This window comes from Rhinopithecus roxellana, chromosome 6, assembly GCF_007565055.1.
Source record: "Rhinopithecus roxellana isolate Shanxi Qingling chromosome 6, ASM756505v1, whole genome shotgun sequence".
Lineage (NCBI taxonomy): Eukaryota > Metazoa > Chordata > Mammalia > Primates > Cercopithecidae > Rhinopithecus > Rhinopithecus roxellana.
Genome location: NC_044554.1, coordinates 13539848 through 13563767, shown reverse-complemented (window position 1 = coordinate 13563767; position 23920 = coordinate 13539848). Strand labels below are relative to the sequence as shown.

Below are 23920 nucleotides of genomic sequence, written 5' to 3'. Positions count from 1 at the left end.
TTCAGCTGTTCAATCCTGTGTTAAAAAATCTAAGATTTAGGCCGAGTGCGGTGGTTCATACCTGTAATCCCAGCACTTCTGGAGGCTGAGACAGGTGGATCACCTGAGATCAGGAGTTTGAAACCAGCCCGGCCAACATGGTAAAACCCTGTCTCTACTAAAAATACAAAAATTAGCTGGGCGTTGTGGCGGTGCCTGTAATCTCAGCTACTTTGGAGGCTGAAGCAAAAGAACTGCTTGAACCTGGGAGGCGGAGGTTACAGTGAGCCGAGATCGTGCCATTGCACTCCAGCCTGGGCAACAAGAGCGAGACTCCATCTCAAAAAAAAAAAAAAAAAAGTGTGTGTATATATATACATATATATACACATACACATATATATAGACACACACACACACACACATATATATGATTTAGATTTAAGCTGCTCCAAGTGTATGTATTTTTATTTAAGTACTTTGGGAAAAACATGTAAGCCCAAACTGCACTTTACAGACACTGTACAATAACATTCATGAGTCTTTTGTGGCATAGAGCTGCAGTTGTTACTTAAACAATACATCTAGTTCATCTGATTACTGTAACTCCACGAAAGAAAAGCTGACAAAATGTTTCATACAACAATTCCTAGAAAGAGTCCTCTTCTTTTAAAAATAATCCTTTCTCATGAACTCATGAATCCTTTATCTTCAGAGGCTTAAGATACTGCTGGTATTGAAGTTGGTACTTGGATACCTGGCTTTGTCAAGGCAAAAGCACTGTTTGGTAAGTTAGTGATTTAAGCTACAATGAAAAGAATAAAAGAATCCATAAACCATTTCAGAAAACTGCCATAGCATGTATGCCTAGTGAATCATCCTTCCTTCTTGATAAATATGTGAGTTTTTTCTGTCTTGGACAGAAAAGTATTACAAGTATTTCTTTAGTTCTTGGTGTGAATTCCTCACAAGTTCTTCAGAAAACTGTTGAGTAGGAATATCATTTTCGGTTTTCCTTCCAGCTCACTATCAGTTAAGCAAAGTTGTCTATACTTAGTACTTGTGACAAAATCTTTGGCATTTCACTTTATCTACATGAAACGCCAAATGCTCTTACCTGCTGCAGTTCTGACCTCTGTCCAAATGCACAGCATAAAGAGCACAAAAGAGCAATGTTTAATTGATAATATTAAAGTGCTTTAGAGGTGAACATGCAAATGATCGCATGGTAAGTTTACACTGAGGACTTCTACAGCACCCGGTAGTTATACAGTGGGTTAACAGCCATTTAGACATTAACAATGGAATGTTTTAGAGGCAAACAGTGAACAAGTAGAAAACGCTCCTACAGGTACAGCCTCCTTGTCTCAATCCCTTCATAACGGGCATGTTAGTTCATCCTCAGAGCTGCACTGTCTGTACCCATGGGCTGAAGCAAAAGGTTGAAGGATAGTAAATGCTTCCCCAAAAAGAGATCTGTTTTCTTAAATATGGGAAGACATGTACCAAAATGCTATTTGTGAGTATCTTTTCTTTTGATAGTGAGACTACAAGTAATTATTGCTTTGCTTTGTACTTTTCCGGGTTTCATGAATTTCTTGCATTGAATTATAAAGGCTTTTAAATTTGAAAAATGTTAAATATTATATAAAACAGCTAAGTTCTTTATAGATTAAAAAAGATTTAAGAGATGACTTAAGAGGCTTATCAATGAGTGCAATGTTCTGACCTTGTTTTTAACATTCTTTGAACAAGCCATCTGTATATAAGAGAGACATTTTTGAGATAAAGCAAAACCAAATATGCAATAGGTATGTGATAGGAAGAAATTATTGTTGATGTTTTTGGATGTGTTAATATTTTGGGGTTTCAGTCCTCATCTGGCAAATACATACTTAAATATTTATGAGTGAAAAGCCATGCTATGTAGAATTTCCTTTAAAATGCTCCAGCAAGAAAAAAAAGTAGGAAGAATAGAACGATAAAACAACAGAATGTTGATAATCTTTAAGATGGTTTACGGGTACATAGGTTACATATACTATTTCCTCTATTTGTCTGCAAGTTTGAAAATGTCCATAATAAAAACTTTAAAAACACTTGTGATAAAAGCTGAGGAAGTGTAGCTACATTTTTCTCAACTACCTATTCAGAGTATTCATATCAGAGTATTCATAATAAGTATAATGGCAAGAAATAAATGAAGCCACAAGACTCAAAAACTAAATGCTGCTATACCTTAAGAGAAACCATGACAACAGAATATGAGTTTTGGCTCACAAGCATGCATCTTCTATTTAGCAAATTCAAGCACTGAGCATGCATACAATTATCTCCTTTGCAAACAACAGATACAAGTATGCATTCTTTTTCTAAGTGCACTCAATATACAAAATAGTTAAGTATATGCATTGATTAACTGGAAATATTTTAAATAACAGAAAAAACAATGAGTCTCCATTTATTTTGGGCAATTTGTGTGACTTCATAAAATTCCACCCCCTAAGAATGCTAAGCAGCATATACTTAGCTTTATAATTTGCGTGAATTTAAAATAACTTGCAGACATTTTTGAGACATTGATTTATACTGCAAATGCACAGAATTCCCAGGCTGGGTAATATGGTTCCTATTTGAAGAAGGCTGCTTCCAGCTTCTGAGGGCCTGACAAGGCAGTCCCAGTCTAGCAGAAATGGAAACCAGATAAAAGGGAAACCAAGTTCAGGAAGTTTCATTTATTGAGCATGGAGATCTCCATGAATAAGGAAGGAAAAATGTTTCTAGCTGAGAAAGATGAAAAGATGGGGTAGCATGCGGAACATTCTTTCCTTCTTATTCAAGGTCATTCCCACCATCGCATCCCTGCACACCAACCTTCAGTTTTTTCAGGGATTCTACTCCACCCATTATCTTTAGTTTGTTATTCTCCTCCCTGAATTTTCACCTTCCCTCTCCGTTATCTCTTTCTTTTTTGAAAACATATACTTTTCTTTTTATACAGATGAGGTTTTGCCATGTTGGCCAGGCTGGTCTGGAACTCCAGGCCTCAAGTGATCCGCCCGCCTCGGCCTCCCAAAGTGCTGGGATTACAGGCGTGAGCCACCGTACCCGGCCCTCCATTGTCTCCCTTGCATATATAAATAACTCACAGCTCTTCCATCTTAAAAGCCTAACCTATGTTCCTCTCTCCTTAATCATGTTCCCTTCTTCTCCTCTTTACAGGTTATTCGAAAAAGCAGTCTGTATAAACTACCTTCCATCTCAGCCTACTGTGTAAACTGGTTTCCAACCTCATCATTCCACCAGAATGCTCTGCTGAAAAAACACCAACTTCCATGTTGCTAAACTGACAGACAGGTTTCAGAGTAATTATCTTGCTGGATCTACCTGTAGCATTTTCCATTGCTACAGGAATGGAAGCAATGATAGTCCACTGACCACTCTGATTATTGGGACTCCCTATTCCTGTGGATTCCATAATACCAGTCTTTCCCAGAGAGCTTCTTTGTACCTGTCTGGCTCTTCCTTCTGAGTCTCTATGGATTCCTATACACAGGGATCCCTCCTGGGGACAATTCAATTCAGAAAATATAGAGAACCTATGCATAACACATGGCAGAATTTTCTTTTTTTACGTAAGTCTTTAACAACTATGTTCTTAGAGGCATTTGGAATGTATACTATCTGTCTCAAAATATAAATTATCAGTAATGTTGTAATAGTTTAGATAGTATTTTCAAAAAAACACCATATATACACTTTGGTAGGTAAAGCAATGTGCCCTATCAGACTGGCTGAACACATAAAATAATGTCTGAGTTTAAATAGTTGGTAATTTGTGGTGTTTGGGCACCATGATTTAGAATCTACCACATCTATGTTTTAGGATGCACAGTTTTATCTGAGAAAAGTTCAGGTTAAGAATACTGCGAATCTGCTAGATAATGTATAACCACCAATAACAATTTATATCAGGATCTGGTAGTAATACAGCTAAAAAAAAAATTGTAAATTACAAAGCTTTGTAACGATACTTTAAAAGCTAAATCATTCAAATGCTAGGCAAGACGGCTCAGGAGGACAAGCTGTCACTGGTAGAGGGCCATGAACAATAATCTTTGGATACCAGCTCTTCTTCCTTTCCTAGGGGTGTTCACTTTAGGCCACTCTCAGCTTGGGAAGAGTGGGGTCTGTAAAAGATGAATGCAGGCCAGGCAGGGGTGGCCTTCCATGAGGAGGTGGGAGAGAACAGCTCAGATGGCAGAGATTTAGTCCATCTTTGAATAAATGCCACAACACCACAACCCCAAGAAGTGTGGTTCTCTATACAAGGGGGGTTGATCCAATCTGACTTCCTTCTTGCTTCTTTTTAAAGTGAGAAATTCCTATCTTACTGAAGGTGCCCAAAGGAAAATGGGGAAGGGTGGTTCACATGACACAGCTCCACAGCTCAGCACTTCACTTGTAAAATCTTAAGGAAACTTTGTAACAACAAAAAATGAAAGGTGGGTGTGGCATAAGCAGAGAAAACATGGATAAAAATACAACATGAGAGACCTGGCACCATGTTTAATGAAGGGGATGGGGAGAAAGACTGTAATGGCTGCTTTGGTCTGAAAATGTCCTCCATCCTCTCACAAAACCTAGCATCCCGAGAAATGATTATCACTTCCAAGAAGCCACCTGTCAAAAAAACAGTTTTTGCTTTTTCCAACTTGCTTCCTCACGACCACACCAAGCAGAATAAGACCTTGCCTTGTCTTCCTGCCTTCATAACGGGCAGCACTGCTGACCAACATGGGCTGTTTCTTGACAAAAAATAACTCCCTAGCAGCCTTCCCAACTGGGTTCCCTGACAGAATTAGGACCAAGTGCCCAAGGCATCGCTGTCTGTAGCAAGTCACCTCTCCTCTCCATCTAGAGTAATTACTACCTATATACTATCCTTGGGAGAACTGAACCAACAGTGGCTCAAACCACTTTCCACTGGGCTTACTCCTCTTTGAACAACCTTGGCTGAAGAAAGGCTGCTCCAGTGATATTTTACACCATGACCCAGACATTAAAGAAACATACAGCAACCACATCACTGTTTGTGAAGTAAAAAGTAATTAAGAACTCATGCCCCAAGCAGTTCCAGGACACATCATCTGGCTTTTCTTTTCAGAGTTCACTGAAAACTGGCCTCTGATCGCCACCTCTTCCTCTGGAACTGCTCAGGTATCTCATTCTATAGCACTATCCAGACTTGCTGACTTGACTAGATTATTTCTTCAGGCACAGCTAAGCTTTCCTGCTGTTCTCTTTGTTGTTACACCCTCTCATTTCACTAGAAACATGGTTATAAGCAATTAAGGCTTCATCCATCACAGCATTAACTGTTGAATTAACCTAAAAGAATACTGACAGAGCCCTAATAAATAAACAGTTTTTTGTCATATGGTCTTAGAATTTTGCCCCAACATATATATCTGGGAATAACTGTTCATTAATACAGGTCACCACTGGTAGGAGAGGAGGGTAAGGAAGTAACTTTTTCTTGTTGTAATTTTCATTTAAATTTTATCTGTCAATTTGGTAGGTAAAAGAAAAAAATTACCTAATTTTCCTGAAAGGTTATATGCAAATAGAAACTTTTGTGGCTGTAGAAAACACAGATATTTATTAGAACATAAATATCGGTCACTCATTGGGAATATGCCCATTTCAAATGAATGATAGACAACAAAAGATGGGCTGAGACAAAAGGGTGTCTTTCTATATATTCCGTATTTTTTATGTGTGACTGAAGAAGATATAGTTGGAAAGCAAAAGCTCTTTCAATATAGGGGCCTGGCAAAAAATAAGCCTCTTTCAATATAGGGGCCTTGACTGGGAAAGGTGGCTCACGTATGTAATCCTAGCACTTTGGGAGGCCAAGGTGGGCGGATCAGGAGGTTAGGAGATTGAGACCACCCTGGCTAATACAGTGAAATCCCATCTCTACTAAAACTACAAAAAAATTTGCAGGGTGTGGTGGTGGGTGTCTGTAGTCCCAGCTACTAGGGAGGCTGAGGCAGGAGAATGGCGTGAGCCCGGGAGGTAGAGTTTGCAGTAAGCTGAGATCGTGCCACTGCACTCCAGCCTGGGTGACAGAAGGAGACTCTGTATCCAAAAAAATAAAACAAATATATAGGGGACTCACAAAAAATGTGCCACTGGGATAGGTGACAAGCATTTTTTGTTCATCTGAAAGCTTTCTTTCCTCCATGAAGAACACAGAATGAAAAATAATGCTTCTATTTTCTTCTTGAATTGCCACTCAGTATGCTCAGCTCTTCAGGGAACATATCAAATTCCTAAGACTCTCTCTCAGGCACTACTATAATTTCAGCAAATCTTTACTCACATAGAAGACCTAATGTCCCTTTCCAGGCAGGCTGCTGGGCTGCGCTGGCATCTGACGTGACAATACTCACCCTCTCTGAAGGAGGGACATGATCAATATTGTTCTCTGAGCAGCACTACAGTAGCCCTTGAACATGAACAGGCAAGGCTAACGAGGAGCCGGGCCTGCCGCTCATGGCTGCCTGGCAGGAGGAAGCCGCCCATAGACACCTACTTGCCAAAGCCTTTTTCCCAGCTGCGTGGTAGGCTACAATGTATTTCTTCCCCTCCCTATCCTCTGTTTTTGTCTCTAATCCTGGAAACAGAGATTTGATAGCCTGATGGATGACGGTTCTTTTCTCTTTGGTGTCCTCGATAACCTATTAAAAAAACAGATAGCAACACCACGAAGTTAACAAACATTAAATAGGGAAGTAATACAGTGAATTAGTTAAAAACACTGCTCACCTTATTAACTACTCAAAATAACAAAAGTGCCTGCGTACAATTTCAAAAATCTTTTATTTTTTGACAGAGTCTTGCTCTGTCGCTCAAGCTGGAGTACAGTGGAGTGATCTCAGCTCACTGCAACCTCCGCCTCCTGGGTTCAAGGGATTCTCCTGCCTCAGCCTCCTGAGTAGCTGGGATTACAGGCATGAGACACCACGCCTGGCTAGTTTTTGTATTTTTAGTAGAGATGGGGTTTCACCATGTTGGCCAGGCTGGTCTCAAACTTCTGGCCTCAAGTGATCCATGTCTCGGCCTTCCAAAGTGCTGAGATTACAGGCATGAGCCACCATGCCCAGTCTCAGAAATATTTCAGAGCTTCCCAATATTGCAAATCCTGGGAGCCTGTTGATGGAGCACATCCATCTGCCAGACACTGGACAAAGTACTTCGGTCATCATTTTATTTAACCTTTGTAATCTCTCCATCATAACACCATTATATCTATTTAGAAGTGAGGAATTGTGTCTATGGCTATATAGCTGGAAGGTGGTAGAGATGGATTTGAAATCCAGGCTGTCAAACCCAGGGGCCACCAACCCAGATGCTCCCTCTCAGAGTCTCTGCTGGTCAGACACCTTAGGGCTCCTACGTGAAAATGCAGGCAAAGCTAGGCCTTTTGGTATGTCAGCAGCTCAGTCCTTTGAACAATCCAACCTACAGCTGCTTCCTATTGAATTCTATTCTAAATTATTTCATAATGAAGTTCTAGCACATGGGTTCACAGTAAAATCAACATGATATAAACTCACTAGTTACATGATATTTTCAGTTTGTGAGTGCATCTCATACTGAGACATTTTCCCTCTTTACTAAACATAACCATAAATGTGTGTATATGCCTATTTTAAGAATCGAAAAAAAAATCACAAAACAAGATTCTTACTTACTATTTGCAATGCACAAATATTTTCTATTTTATTATTATTACATATATTTTTTGAGACACGGTCTGGCTCTGTCACCCAGGCTGGAGTGCAGTGATGCGACCTTGGCTCACTGCAACCTCTGCTTCCCAGGCTCAAGCCATCCTCCTATCTCAGCCTCTCCAATAGCTGGGACTACAGGCATGTGCCTCCATGCCCAGCTAATTTTTTTTTTGAGACGGAGTCTCGCTCTGTCGCCCAGGCTGGAGTGCAGTGGCCGGATCTCGGCTCACTGCAAGCTCCGCCTCCAGGGTTCACATCATTCTCCTGCCTCAGCCTCCCGAGTAGCTGGGACTACAGGCGCCCGCCACCTCGCCCGGCTAGTTTTTTTGTATTTTTTAGTAGAGACGGGGTTTCACTGTGTTAGCCGGGATGGTCTTGATCTCCTGACCTCGTGATCCACCCGTCTTGGCCTCCCAAAGTGCTGGGATTACAGGCTTGAGCCACCACGCCCGGCCCCAGCTAATTTTTTTATATTTTGTATAGATGGCGTTTCGCCATGTTGCCCAGGCTGGTCTTGATCTCCTGAATTCAAGCGATCTGCCCACCTCAGCTTCCCAAAGTGCTGGGATTCCACGCCTGAGCCACTGTGCCCAGCCCTTATTTTATTTCATTTTTTTAAAATGCTGGTTGAGATCCACTACTAAACTGATTTCATGACCCATTAATGGCTTGTAACCTGCAAGCTGAAAACATCAAGATATATTGCAACTGCTACTAGCTAAACTTGATGAAACTTTTTTTTTTGAGACAGAGTTTCGCTCTTGTTACCCAGGCTGGAGTGCAATGGCACAATCTTGGCTCACTGTAACCTCCACCTCCCGGGTTCAAGTGATTCTCCTGCCTCAGCTTCCTGAGTAGCTGTGATTACAGGCACACGCCACCACACCAGGATAACTTTTTGTATTTTTAGTAGAGATGGGGTCTCTCCATGTTGGTCAGGCTGATCTCGAACTCCTGACCTTAGGTGATACACCTGCCTCGGCCTCCCAAAGTGTTGGGATTACAGGCGTGAGCCACCGCGCCCAGCAACTTGATGATACTTCAAGAAAATAAAAAATGAAAAAAACCCACCAAAGTACATTACAATTACAGGTAAATGACTTCTTCAGAGCAAAAAGTGAGTCTAGATCTGAAATTACTGATAGCAAGGAGAATGATAGCTTGTGTATATGAATATATATTTAGACCTCAAAAACTCAGAAAGTCTTTCATCTTCCCTTTACAAATGAGGAAACTTGCCCATAGTTTATGCCTTTTAAACATAAAGACTTTCAGTAGATGGGAAAACCTCAGTTTTTAAGACAATAGTAAATATTACCACATGTATACAAAAATACATATTATAAGCCTAAGATAAACCTCTGCATTGTTCAAGCAAAGGAAACCTGGACCATCCTTCTGGATTGCTCTAGAAATCTGCCAGGAATTTTCTTCTTGGCGTTGCTAAAGGTTTTGTCTAAAGATTTTGTCAGTAATTGAAGACTTCTAACATTGCAATACCACACACTTTTGGAAAGCTCAGGTGGGGAGGGAGAGAAGGGGCAGATAATGAATTCTGAAAAGTTGTAGTACACTTACTAAGTAGGAGTCATAGCAGGGGAAATTTCAGACAACCAAAAACCCCATAACTCGTTAAAATGTAGTACAAAATTAATTTAACGTAATTTTTTTTTTGTTTTTTTTGATACGGAGTCTTGCTCTGTCACCCAGGCTGGAGTACAGTGGTACGATCTCCGCTCACTGCAACCTCTGTCTCCTAGGTTCAAATTATTCTCTTGCTTCACCCTCCCAAGTAGCTGGGACTACAGACCTGCGCTACCACGCTCGGCTAATTTTTTTGTATTTTTAGTAGAGATGGGGTTTCGCCATGTTGGCCAGGTTGGTCTCAAACTCCGGACCTCAAGTGATCCGCCCACCTTGGCCTCCCAAAGTTGCTGGGATTACAAGTGTGAGTCACCGTGCCCAGCGAACAAAAGTTTTAGCAACAACATTTACTATTCTATTTAGTAGCTGAGCTCTTCTTTTCTTCAACAGCAGAATCGACCCAGGATGAGCAAATAAATGCTCCCCTACTTCCTTTCCCTATTTTCTCCCCTTCCAAGAGTCCCAACTGAGACCAAGAAGCTGTTGAAGCCAGAATCTGACCTGGGTCACACACCTGACAGGCAGCAAATGGTGGTCCTGTTACAACAGACATGGTACAATTGTTACTCTGTGATTCTAAACAACATATGTCGTTGTTAATTTGTGGGCCCTAAATTTTTTTTCAGAGATGGTGTCTCACTATGTTGTCCAGGCTAGTATTCAATTCCTGGGCTCAAATAAACCTCTGGCTTCAGCCTAGGACTTCGGAGTAGCATGTAACACTGTACCCAAATAAAAGTGTTTTTAAACAAAAATGTAACTTTTGGGGGGCTACAGTTTATCTGGGATACTAGTTATTTGCCCCAATAAAAAAAGTTTTTAGGGTAATACCCTTTAGATCCAATACAGCAAAGTCACCCTTTGTTAACCATTGTAATTTTTTCCATAAACACTTAACATCCACCCAAAAAGCAACTAAAATCCTAAAAAATTTTTCATATATTTTTGCATTATTTACCTCGATGGCAACACTGGTTTCCTTATTTTTGAAGAGCTGGAGCTCTTCCAATCGCTGCTTTTCTTCAGCTGTCAAAACTGTAAATATGTCTTCTGAAGGGTCCTTTAAAAGAACCATGAGAACGCACAATGAATCATACACAGAATTCAAGTTTAGTAAAGCTCTAAATTTCTAAATCTCTAGGAAGTGCTATTTTTATACAGAAGGTAACATTTGCTAAAGAGCTACTTCTACCTCCTCATCCACTGGAATGGACAAGTCATTCAAATGGCTGATCCGTCCATCTTTTCCTATTTCATGAACAACGAAGTCGGAGTATCTGATGAAAAGAAAACATGAATTTTCAGATAATTAACATCCTGTTTTCTATTAATTTTATGATAAACTTGATCAACGGTAAGCCTTACTATTGTGCAAAACAAGGAATTTACAAAAACTTCAGTGCAAAATCACATGGAGTTATTTTTTCTGGGGTGTGTTTTGTTTGTTTTGAGATGGAGTCTTGCTCTGTTGCCTGGGCTGCAGTGCAGTGGCTCGATCTCTGCTCATTGCAACCTCTGCCTCCTGAGTTCAAGTGATTCTCCTGCCTCAGCCTACCGACTAGCTGGGATTACAGGCACGCGCCAGCACGCCCAGCTAATTTTTATATTTTTAGTAGAAATGGGGTTTCACCATTTTGGCCAGGCTGGTCTCAAATTCCTGACCTCAACTGATCCTCCCGCCTTGGCCTCCCAAAGTGCTGGGATTATAGGCAAGAACCACCACACCTGGCCATTTCTGGTTTCTTAATGAATGCTGAACCACACCTTGGCTCAAGTTTTATACGAGAACTTAAAAGATCCTCTTAGCTTCTAGAATATTCTTCCAGAGAAATGCCAAAACAAAAGCTTATTAACATTACCCTATGACTATTCAGACAGTCCACACTACATTAAATTACAAAATATGGTGTATGGTTAATTCAATCAGAACCCAGTAAGTCTACCATGAACTAGCCTGAAGCTTACCTTTATGTTAAATATTTTATATGCATTATTCAAAATCCTCAACAACCCCAATGTGGTAATATGATCCATTTTAAAATTTTATTTTATTTTATTCTATTTATTTTTTTAACTTTTTATTTATTGATGTTTTAGATGGATTCTCGCTCTGTCACCCAGGCTGGAGGGCAGTGGCGTGACCTTGGCTTACTGCAAGCTCCACCTCCAGGGGTCATGCCATTCTCCTGCCTCAGCCTCCCGAGTAGCTGGGACTGCAGGCGCCTGCCACCACGCCCGGCTAATTTTTTGTATTTTTAGTAGAGACGGGGTTTCACTGTGTTAGCCAGGATGGTCTCGATCTCCCGACCTAGTGATCCACCTGCCTCAGCCTCCCAAAGTGCTGGGATTACAGGCGTAAGCCACTGCGCCTGGCCCTATTTTTTTTTTTTTTTTTTTTTTTGAGACAGTCTTGCTTTGTTGCCCAGGCTGGAGTGCAGTGGCTCGATTCAGCTCACTGCAACCTCCGCCTCCTGGATTCAAGTGATTCTCCTGCCTCAGCCTACCAACTAGCTGGAGTTACAGGCGCGTGCCACCATGCCAGGCTAATTTTTGTATTATTAGTAAAGACGGGGTTTCGCCATTTTGGCCAGGATGGTCTTGAACTCCTGACCTCAAGTGATCTGCCTGCCTCGGCCTCCCAAAGTGCTGGGCTCACAGGCGTTAGCCACCATGCCTGGCCTGATCCATTTTTTAAATGAGGATGCTGAGGTTCAGAGAGGCTAAGTAACTATTAAGTAGCGAACTTCACACTGGGATCCACCTGACCCCAAAGACTACCTTCCTCTACCATAGTTGTGGCACATTCAAATGAAAAAAGAGTAAGATGATAAAACAAACTCAGGAGAAAACCTGAAACCATTTAATGAATTTATTTATTTATATATTTTTTGAGATGGAGTCTTGCTCTGTTGCCCAGGTTGGAATGCAGTGGTGTGACCTCGGCTCACTGCAACCTCCACCTCCCAGGGGTCAAGCAATTCTCTCGCCTCAGCCTCCCGAGTAGCTGGGACCACAGGTGCCCATCACCACGCCCAGCTAATTTTCGTATTTTTAGTATAGATGTGGTTTCACCACGTTGACCAGGCTGGTCTCAAACTCCTGACCTCAAGTGATCCACCCGCCTCGGCCTCCCAAAGTGCTGGGATAACAGGCGTGACCCCACTGCGCCTGATGAATGAATTTATTTGAAGCATGATGGTGCCACTGCATGCCAGCCTGGGTGACAGAGTGAGACCCTCTCTCAAAAAAAGGGAAAAAATTAATTAATTAAAATTTAAAAATCCAAGGCTATTTATTCAGGTAGGTTTCCTTCATCCTATCCATTCCTTTTGACCAGCAGTATAAACAATCCTTGGAGACAGAAAGCTAAGAGGAAGAATATAAAGTTAATTTCTTTCTAAAGAAATCTACGGGAGGCTGAGGCAGGAGAATGGCGTGAACCCGGGAGGCGGAGCTTGCAGTGAGCTGAGATCCGGCCACTGCACTCCAGTCCGGGCGACAGAGCGAGACTCCGCCTCAAAAAAAAAAAAAAAAAAAAAGAAAAAAGAAATCTAATACAATCAAAATAACTTTATACATAAACTAAATGTACCTTTCTTTTAAGATTCCCGAGAACCCTTGATGAGAACTCACGAACTTGGTGATGCCTACGTCAGCTTCAGTGAGTCCATGCTTCATCATGTCTGCAAAACTCTCTGATTCCTCCTCCTCGTACTCCTCTGAAAGTCCATCTTCCTCCTCCTCCTCCTCGTCTTCCAACGCAGCCTCAGAATTCTTTCCACCTTTCCCAGTACTGACAGTGTCAGGAGGCCCAGGCACGTCTTCACTGATGGACAGAAAGTCATTCTGTAGCCCAACTTGACCTTTGGTTAGACTGCATTCCGACAGCTTCTGTTTTTTTGTCTCCTCAGCTGGGACCCCACTGTCATTATCTTCGACAACCAGGGCCCCACGTTTCAGCGACACACCAGTCATTTCTGTCATCTCCATCTTTAAGGCTCCAAGAAAACATTTAAGAAAACCTGTTAGGGAAGAGTAGAAAGTAACAATTACCTATAAAAAAGCTGGTTTCAGGCCAGGCGCAGTGGCTCAAACCTGTAATCCCAGCACTTTGGGGGAGGTTAAGGCAGGCAGATCACTTGAGGTCACAAGTTCAAGACCAGCCTGGCCAACATGGTGAAATCTTGTCTCTACTAAAAATTAGTTGGGTGTGGTGGTAGGCACCTATAGTCCCAGCTACTTGGGAGGCTGAGGCAGGGGAATCGCTTGAACCTGGGAGGCAGAGGCAGCAGTGAGTTGAGATCGTGTCACTGCACTCCAGCCTGGGTGACAGAGTGAGACATCGTCTTAAAAAAAAAAAAGAAAAAGAAAAAGGAAAAAAGTTGGTTTCAGCAGATAAAGGCATAGTTGATGTTGTTCATAGGATCCTAAAAATCATTTATAGAAATAATTCTTCCTGATGTTAGCATACACTTTTTGTGGGACAGGAACCCGCCATAATACTTTCCGCATGGAATTTGACAGTGTGCATCACAAGCCTCAAAAATATGTATGCTAGGGCCAGGCACAGTGGCTCACACCTGTAATCCCAGTACTTTGGGAGGCTGAGGCGGGCGGATCACAAGGTCAAGATATCGAGACCATCCTGGCCAACATGGTGAAACCCCGTCTCTACTAAAAATACAGAAACTAGCTGGGTGTGGTGGCACCTGCCTGTAGTCTCAGCTACTCGCAGGAGAATCGCTTGAACCCAGGAGGAGGAGGTTGCAGCGAGCAGAGATCACACCAATGCACTCCAGCCTGGTGACAGAGGAAAACTCTGTCTCAAAAAAAAAAAAAAAAAAAAAAAAAAATGTATGTTCACCGGGCGTGGTGGCTCACGCCTGTAATCCCAGCACTTTGGGAGGCGGGTGGATCACCTGAGATCAGAAGTTCAAGACCAGCCTGGTCAACATGATGAAACTCCATCTCTACTAAATATACACAAATTAGCCAGGCATGGTGACAGGTGCCTGTAATCCCAGCTACTCAGGAGGCTGAGGCAGGAGAATCACTTGAACCCAGGAGGCAGAGGTTGCAGTGAGCAGAGATCGCAACACTGCACTCCAGCTTGGCAACAAAAGCGAAACTTCATTCCAAAAAATATATATATATGTATGCTCTTTGACCCAGTAATACTACTTTTAGGGATTTATCTTAAGAAAATAATTAAGAAAGTGCTTACAGTTTTAGCTCTAAGGATATTCATCTCCATACCTTTTTCTTTTTTTCAGAGACAAGGTCTGGCTCTTTCACCTAATCTGGTGTGCAGTGGCATGATCACAGCTCACTGCAAACTCCAACTCCTGGGCTCAAGCAATCTTCCTGCCTCAGCCTCCCCAGCAGCTGGGACTACAGCAGCATGCCACCAAACCTGGCTAGTTTTTTAATTTTTATTTTTCTGTAAAGACTAGGTCTCGCTATTATTGCTCAGGCTGGTCTTGAACTCCTCGGCTCAAGCAATGCTCTCACTTCGGCCTCCCAAAGTGTTGGGAATATAGGTGTGAGCCACCATGCCTGGCCACAGTGCTTTTATATTAGCAAAACATTAAGAGCAACGAAGCTTGGGTACATAAACTGAACAATATGTAGCAACATTGACAAGAAACTGGGAAAGGTAGTTACCTCTAAAAGAGGGTCTAGAAGTGGTGGCTGGGGACAGAGGTGGGAAATTTGCTGTTCTCACTCATTAACATAGTTGTATCATTTGAAGCTTGTTTGACATATATGTATTATCCTTTAGAAAAACTGTTTAAATATTGTGGCCGGGAGCAGTGGCACACGCCTGTAATCCCAACACTTTGGGAGGCTGAGGCAGGCAGATCACCTGAGGTCGGGAGTTCGAGACCAGCCTGATCAACATGGAAAAACTCTGTCTCTACCAAAAATACAAAATTAGCCAGGCATAGTGGCACATGCCTGTAATCCCAGCTACTCAGGAGACTGAGAAAGGAGAATCACTTGAAACCAGGAATGGAGGTTGCGGTGAGCCAAGATTGCGCCTTTACACTCTAGCCTGGGCAACAAGAGTAAAACTGCATCTTAAAAAAAAATAGTAATAATAATACAATAAAATATTGTATAACCACTCTTACTGACATGAAAGCCATACCTATGCCATACCACATTAAAAAAAGGAATGGGGAGGTGTCATACAGGGGTTATAGAGATATACTTCTGCAAGATGAAAAGTTCTGGATAGTGATTGCCTAACAATGTGAATATACTTAACACTACTGAACTGTACACGTGGTTAAAATGGCAAATTTTAATTTTATTTTTGAGACAGGGTCTCACTTTGTTGCCCAGGCTTGAGAGCAGTGGCACGATCTCAGATCACTGCAACCTCTGCCTCCTGGGCTCAAGCGATCCTCCCACCTCAGCCTCCTGGGTAGCTGGGATCATAGGCATGTACCACCACGTCTGGCTAATTTTTGTAATTTTTGGTAGAGACAGGGGTTCACCATGTTGGCCAGGCTGCTCTCGAACTCCTGACCTCAAGTGACCTTCCCACACTGGGCTCCCAAAGTGCTGGGATTTTAGGCTTGAGCCACCATGTCTGGCCTAAGTTGATGCTCTTGGTAAAATAAGGATAAAAACTTTTCTATGTTAATTATATACAAGATACTGAAGTTAACATACTGATGAACCTAGTAAACATATCCATAAATAACGCAAATGAGCAGAAAATAAATATGTTATTTCTCCAAGGCATGGTAAACAAGAAAGCCACCTATATAAGCTTCTACAGAAAAATAATAATGATGATTAACAAAATTTTAAGAATCCATATTTGATCTTAACCCTGTTGTCTAAAATCAAGGACAAAAAGGAAAATGATAAAACAAGTACATGCAAAAAGTAAAAGCAAAAAAGGATTATGACGGGAGGGTAAGTGAGCTAGGACCGCAGGGATGGTGTGCTTGCATGGCTCACAGGTGTCAAGGAGCCCCTAAAATAGTTCAGGAAGTGACCAAGAAGATGGACAAGGAAGAATAAGTGGCCAAGAAGATGGACAAGGAAGAATAAGTCTTTCAAATAGAATAAAAGAGGAGTAGAAGAAACTCCCTGGGCTAAAAGCGACAGGGAAGGGACCCCTGGTCACAGGTGGTATTAAGAAATCCAGCAAAAAGCCAGCCGTTCCTTGTATTTGAGGCGAAGGTGACCTTTGGTTCCATTCCTTTTTTTTTTTTTTTTTTGAGATGGAGTCTCACTCTGTCACCTAGGCCTGGAGTGCAGTGGCGCAGTCTTTGGCTCAACTGCAACCTCCGCCTCCCAGGTTCAAGAGATTCTCCTGCCTCAGCCTCCCTAGTAGGTGGTATTACAGGTACCCGCCACTATGCCCAGCTAATTTTTTGTATTTTTAGTAGAGACGGGTGTTGGCCAGGCTGGTCTCGGCCTCCCAAAGTGCTGAGATTACAGGCATGAGCCAGTGCGCTTGGCCCCATTCCTGTTTAAACATCTGTATTCCCTGCCATAACATCTTTTGCCACCTATAGCTAGTTGAAGTATGGTCTTGGAGCCTGTGGTACACTTAAGAATAAATTTTCATTAAAAAAAAAAAAAAAAAGTGGTTGGGCAGTGTGGCTCAGGCCTGGCACAGTGGCTCACGCCTGAAATCTCAGCACTTTGGGAGGTCGAGGTGGGTGGATCACCTGAGTTCAGAAGTTCGAGACCAGATTGGCCAACACGGTGAAACCGCTCTCTACTAAAAAATACAAAAATTAGCTGGATGTGAGGGCACACACCTGTAATCTCAGCTGCTTGGGAGGCTGAGGCAGGAGAATCATTTGAACCCAGGAGACAGAGGTTGCACTGAGTCAAGATCATGCCACTGTGCTCCAGCCTAGGCGACAGAGTGAGTCTCCATCTCAAACAAAACAAAACAAAACAAAAGTATCATGACAGCTACAAAAAATAGGAGAGAAAGGATTGAAAAAAATATCAGTTAAAACAATTTCTGGTGGCCAGGTACAGTGGCTCATGCCTGTAATCCCAGCATTTTGGGAGGCTGAGGCGGGTGGATCACAAGGTCAGGAGTTTGAGACCAGCCTGACCAACATGGTAAAACCCCCATCTCCACTAGAAATACAAAAAATTAGCCAGGCATTGTGGCACACGCCTATAATCCCAGCTACTCAGGAGGCTGAGGCAGGAGAATCACCTGAACCTGGGAGGCAGAGGTTGCAGTGAGTCAAGACTGCACCGCTGCACTCCAACCTCGGTGACAGAGGAAGATTCCAACTCAAAAAAAAAAAAAAAAATTTCCTTTGAAAGACAAGAAATTAAATACGGAAAATGGAAAAAACTGAAACTGGAATAGAAGTAGACCCCAACTGTAGTTACAGAAAAGTATACTTAATGCAAAGAAGAAAGCACTTACTCTTTGTCCTGAACAGGTGTAGTCAAAAAAAGAATGCTGGTTTATGAAATGCTGATACGATTTCACTCTCACCTTACAGCAACAAAACTACCCTCAGAGGTTTTGTACAAGTGAAGGAGACAAAAATGGACCAGGGCTTACACAAGGACCCGGAGAACACGCCGAACACAAAACCTAACCAAAGACTACAACGCCTGGGTCAAATATTGAGGCGTGAGGAAGAGGAAGGAAAAGCAGAAGGGCATTTGGGGTCACAGGTACAGCATGTGCAAAGGTATGGGGGCGTGGGAGCTCACAGAGTGCTGGAAGAGCAAAAGAACTCATCGCCCACTGTGGGGGTCAGACATACAAAGAGAGTCTGGGGTTACAGCTCGGGAGGGGGCGGAGGCCACAAGAGGCTACAAGGAGGAAGTACATCCTGAAAACCAGACCAGCACTGGATTTGTAATTTACTAAGATTCTGTGGCACCCCTTTGAAGAGAAACTGGGGTTAGGCAGTAAGACCAGGTAAGAGGGTACAGCTGTAATCTAGACAAGAAATTAATATAATCTGATCTAAGGCTGAAGCAAGGGAGATAGAAAAAGGCAACTTTCAAGAACATTTAGGAAGTAGCAGCAGGGACAGGAGAAGGTGACAATGGGGGAGGAAAGGACTTCAGGATGACTCGAGTTTCCATCCTTGGGGACAGTGGTGGTCTTCTGATATAAGGGCCCCAGAAAGAAGAGCAGGTGTTGGAAGATGAGCCCACCTATAGTCCTGTGGTGTCGCAGGTACCTGGGGAGACATCCCAGTGGAGATGACCTGTGGGCACTCATCACACTGTGTCACACACGCCCTTACCAAAAACCTGCAATAGCTCCCCAAAGACCATACAAACTTCACAGCTGGCATCACAGCTCTACCAGGAAATCCTGATGCCCTTCCAGAGGCCAGAACTCTCAGTAAGGAAGAAAGAGTGGCCAATAACAGCCATTTACACAGCTTGGCACATGGAATTCACAGTCAGCATAATATTCACCTCCTTCCCTTATGCAGAAAAAACATCAGGCCTCCCCCTCTCAACAATCTTGGAGCCAGATCTAGGTTTTGCCATTTACTAAGTGGGTGACTTAACCTCTCAAAGCCTGTTTCTTTTCTCTGTGAAAGTAAAATATGATGACTTGGCCAAAGGTCTGTAATAGCTCCTCTTATTCAACTGTTAGTCCTTAATAGTTACTATGGATGATTTACACAGCAGAACTGTATTGTTGTGTCCAGAGAAGTTTAAAAAAAGAAAAAAAGCTGGCCGGGCGCAGTGGTTCACGCCTGTAATCCCAGCACTTTGGGAGGCCAAGGCAGGCGGATCAATTGAGGTCAAGAGTTTGAGACCCACCTGCCCAACAAGATGAAACCTCATCTCTACGAAAAACACAAAAATTAAGGCCAGGCGCGGTGGCTCAAACCTGTAATCCCAGCACTTTGGGAGGCCGAGACGGGCGGATCACGAGGTCAGGAGATCGAGACCATCCTGGCTAACATGGTGAAACCCCGTCTCTACTAAAAAATACAAAAAAAAAAAACCTAGCCGGGCGAGGTGGCGGGCGCCTGTAGTCCCAGCTACTCAGGAGGCTGAGGCAGGAGAATGGCGTAAACCCCAGAGGCGGAGCTTGTAGTGAGCTGAGATCCGGCTACAGCACTCCAGCCTGGGCCACAGAGTGAGACTCCGTCTCAAAAAAAAAAAAAAAAAAAAAGAAAAAAAAAACACAAAAATTAGCTAGGCGTGGTGGCAGGTGCCTGTAACCCCAGCTACCTATTGCACTCTAGCCTGGGGGATGAGAGCGAGACTTCATCTCAAAAAAAAAAAAAAAAAAAAAAACTTCTGTTTCTTGTTTTCTGGGCTAATAATTAAACATAGTTCTCTCTTTGAAGTACCATTGAATTTTAAGAGATCCTCAAACACTGCCAATGGCACCAAATAAACAGTATGAACATAAACAGAATCTGGCCGGGTGCGGTGGCTCACGTCTGTAATCCCAGCACTCTGGAGGCCGAGGCAGGCGGATCACAAGGTCAGGAGATCAAGACTATCCTGGCTAACACAGTGAAACCCCCTCTCTATTAAAAATACAAAAAATTAGCTGGGCTTGATTGACGGGCGCCTGTAGTCCCAGCTACTCTGGAGGCTGAGGCAGGAGAACAGCGTGAACCTGGGAGGCAGAGGTTGCAGCGAGCCAAGATGGTGCCACTGCACTCCAGCCTGGGCAACAGAGCGAGACTCCGTCCCAAAAAAAACAAAAGAAAAAGAAACAGAATCTAAAAGCTGTTGGAATCCCCAAAACAGTTTTTAAGCCTTGAGAGAGACGTGACCATTATCTGAGTCACATATGGTTACCATTTCTGTTTCTCAGATTACAGATTGGCTCACTTTCATTTTTCCTGTTCTACACAATGACTAAAAATTCTTAATTAACGACCCTTGTTAGAGAGAAACTTTCCCTTTGGTGTCCTGCTTATGCTCAAACCATATGACAGAAAACCCATAACTATTACACCTTCCCCAATGTGCTCTCCCCAAAAAGAAACACTGCCTATAACCAATCAAATTGCAGTAACCACGTGCCAACCCTATATGAAAAATGTTGTAATCCTGCTAAAAACTCCTGTCTCTGCCTATACAAAACCGAAACTTCCCTACTTCAGAACTTTGACTCTATTATTTTAGAACTGATGTTTCCAGGTGGGACATCCTCAAACTGTGCACTTGAAAAATTTCTCTTTATACTAGATTCTGATGCTTTTAATTATTTTAGGTTGACAACAGGCCTTTAATTGCCAGTCTTTTTCTTGGTATTTGTGGACATTTGTCTGGTCTCTTTTTCTTGACATATCTAACTGTAAAGACAAGATCATTAACTAAACTCACTTTTAAATTTCAAATGAAATTACATTTTTCATTATTTAAGTCAATGGCCCTACCACAGACAAATTAACTTTTTTTGACAGAGTCTTGCTGTTGCCCAGGCTGGAGTGCAGTGGCACAATCTCAGCTCACTGCAACCACCAACTCCTGAGTTCAAGCAACTTTCACACCTCAGCCTCCTGAGTAGCTGGGCCCGGCTAACTATTTTATTTTATTTTTATTTATTTATTTATTGAGACAGGGTCTCACTCTGTCGCCCAGGCTGGAGTGCAGTGGCGTGTTCTCGGCTCACTGCAACCTCCACTTCCTGGGTTCAAATGATTCTCCTGCCTCAGCCTCCTGAGTAGCTGGGATTACAGGCGCCTGCCACCAACTTTTTGTATTTTCAGTAGAGATTTTTCATTTTTGTATTTTCAGTAGAGATTTTTTGTATTTCAGTTTCACTACGTTGGTTAGGCCGGTCTCAAACTCCTGACCTGGTGATCCGCCCACCTCAGCCTCGTAAAGTGCTGGGATTACAGGCGTGAGCCACCGCACCTGGCCTAATTTTTGTATTTTTAGTGAAGACAAGGTTTTACCAGGTTGGCCAGGCTAGTCTCAAACTCCTGCCCTCGAGTGATCCACCCACCTTGGCCTCCCAAAGTGCTGGGATTACAGGCATGAGCCACCGTGACCAACCCAAATTAATTATTAAAGCATATACAGTACCAATGATTTTTAAATCACTTAATATATATTTTTCTAAGTTCTATCCTATAGGCCTAAAAGCTGAGAGCATATTTACCAGAAGAACTGCTCAAAGTTCTGGACTAGGAAAGGCAAAACTCAAACTAGTGTCATTTTCGTAAGCAGGAACTACATGAAAGGGAAGCTGAAATGGAATATAACTTTTTTTTTTTTTCAGAGACGGAGTTTCGCTCTTGTTGCCTAAGCTGGAGTGCAATGGCGCGATCTCAGCTCACAGCAACCTCTGCCTCCCGGGTTCAAGTGGTTCTCCTGCCTCAGCTTCCCGTGTAGCTGGGATTACAGGTGCCCACCACCACACCCAGCTAATTTTTGTATTTTTAGTAGAGACAGGGTTTCACCATGTTGGTCAGGCTAGTCTTGAACTCCTGATCTCAGGTGATCCATCCACCTCGACCTCCCAAAGTGCTGGGATTACAGGAGTGAGCCACTGCGCCCGGCCTGGAATATCATTTTTAAATTGAGGGTTGGAGAGAGGAGAGAGAGGTGATGTTATGAACACAGAAGAGGTCTGAGAGAATTAAATTGGAAAGATAAAACAATCCTGACTACCCCAAGGTGAGAGGTCCAAGGAAATCAGTTTTGCAGTCAGGAAAGCCCAAGCATTCTACCTTGAATGAAGACGTAAAGTTACTACATGTGAAAAGTGGGGGAGAGGGCAGTTTTATGAGTTTTTTTTTGACACATTTAAAAGAAAAAATTGTAAGAAAATATGCTGCACAAATACACTAACCATGATAGTAATGATGGTACCTTAACAGTCAAGTAAAATTCCATAGATCAAAAGCCTGATGCTATAACCAGGAAGAGAATGAACTCCTCTGATACTTTCTTAAAATCCTTGACATTTCTTTTTTTTTTTTTTTTTTTTTTGAGATGGAGTCTTACTCTGTTACCTAGGCTGGAGTGCAGTGGTGTGATCTCTGCTCACTGCAACCTCTGCCTCCTGGGTTCAAATGATTCTCCTGCCTCACCTCCGAAGTAGCTGGGAGTACAGGCATGCGCCACCACGCCTGGCCAGTTTTTGTATTTTTAGTAGAGATAGGGTTTCTACCATGTTGGCCAGGCTGGTCTTGAACTCCTGACCTCAGGTGATCTGCCCGCCTAGACCTCCCAAAGTGATGGGATCACAGGCACGAGCCACCACGCCCGGCCAATCCTTCACATTTCTTTGGAGGGAATGCTAAAATAATGTTTTTTGGTTTCCTCTGTACTCCAAATGAGACAAGTGAGAATACAAATAGTATAATTTTAACAATATTTTAAAACACTTTTCATTAAAATACTAGATTCACCAACTAAGCTTTAAAAAGTACTCTTAGCTGGGCATGTGTGCATGTAGTCCCAGCTAACAGGGCGGCTGAGGCAGGAGGATTGTGTGAGACCAGTTTAAGGCTGTAGTAAGTTATGATCACACCACTGCACTCCAGTCTGGGCAACAGAGGGAGACCTCATCTCTGAAAAAATGCAGGCAGGCGGCTTGAGACCAAGAATTTGAGACCAGCATGGACAACACAGTATGACCCTGTCTCTGCAAAAAATTAAAGAATTAGCCAGGCGGCCGGGTGTGGTGTCTCACACCTGTAATCCCAGCGCTTTGGGAGGCTGAGATGGGCATATCACAAGGTCAAGAATTCAAGACCAGCCTGGCCAGCATGGAGAAACCCCATCTCTACTAAAAATACAAAAATTAGCCAGGCATGCTGGTGCGCCCCCGTAATCCCAGCTACTCGGGAGGCTGAGACAGCAGAATCACCTGAACTGGGGAGGTGGAGGTTGCAGTGAGCCAAGATCGTTCCACTGCACTCCAGCCTGGGTGACAGAGGGAGATTCTGTCTCAAAAAATAAATAAATAAAAATAAGCTGGGCAAGGTGGCATGCACCTGTAGTCCCAGTTACTTGCTATGCTGAGGTGGGAGGATCCATTGCGCCCAGGAGGTCCAGGCTGCAGTAAGCTGCGATGGTGCCACTACACTTCAGCCTGGGTGACAGAGGGACCCTGTCTCAAAAAATAAATAAATAACATCCTCTATACCATAATAAAAATTAAGTTTAGCATTTTCAAAATTTTAATATAACACTAACAACAGTCTCTTGTATGTTTGTTTGTTTATTTATTTATTTTTGAGACAGGGTCTCACTGTTACCCAGGCTGGAGTGCAGTGGTGTGATCTTGGCTCAACACAGCCTCAACCTCCCAACTCAAGCGATCCTCCCACTTCAGCCACCCAAGTAACTGGGACTACAGGCATGTGCCACCAAGCCCAGTTAATTTGTGTATTTTTTTGTAGAGACAGGGTTTTGCCACGTTGTCCACGGGTCTCAAACTCCTAAGCTCAAGCGATCCACCTGCCTCAGCTGGGATTACAGATGTGCGCCACTGCCCAGGTCAAACAGTCCCTTATTAATTAATTCTTCCAAAAAAAAAA

At 42.8% G+C, this 23920-nt stretch overlaps 1 protein-coding gene across 2 annotated transcripts in view; it reads right to left on the bottom strand.

Moving 5' to 3' along the window:
• The window catches only part of PUS7 (pseudouridine synthase 7), an 81175-nt gene that overhangs the window by 54066 nt on the left and 3189 nt on the right, over positions 1–23920 (bottom strand). For both annotated transcript variants that reach the window (XM_030933305.1, XM_030933304.1), the window contains exons 2-5: positions 13018–13447; positions 10618–10702; positions 10384–10485; positions 6581–6725 (exon numbers count right to left, since the gene is read on the bottom strand). In XM_030933305.1, the coding sequence (XP_030789165.1) occupies positions 6581–6725; positions 10384–10485; positions 10618–10702; positions 13018–13447 (762 nt within the window). The remainder of the gene's footprint in view (positions 1–6580; positions 6726–10383; positions 10486–10617; positions 10703–13017; positions 13448–23920) is intronic.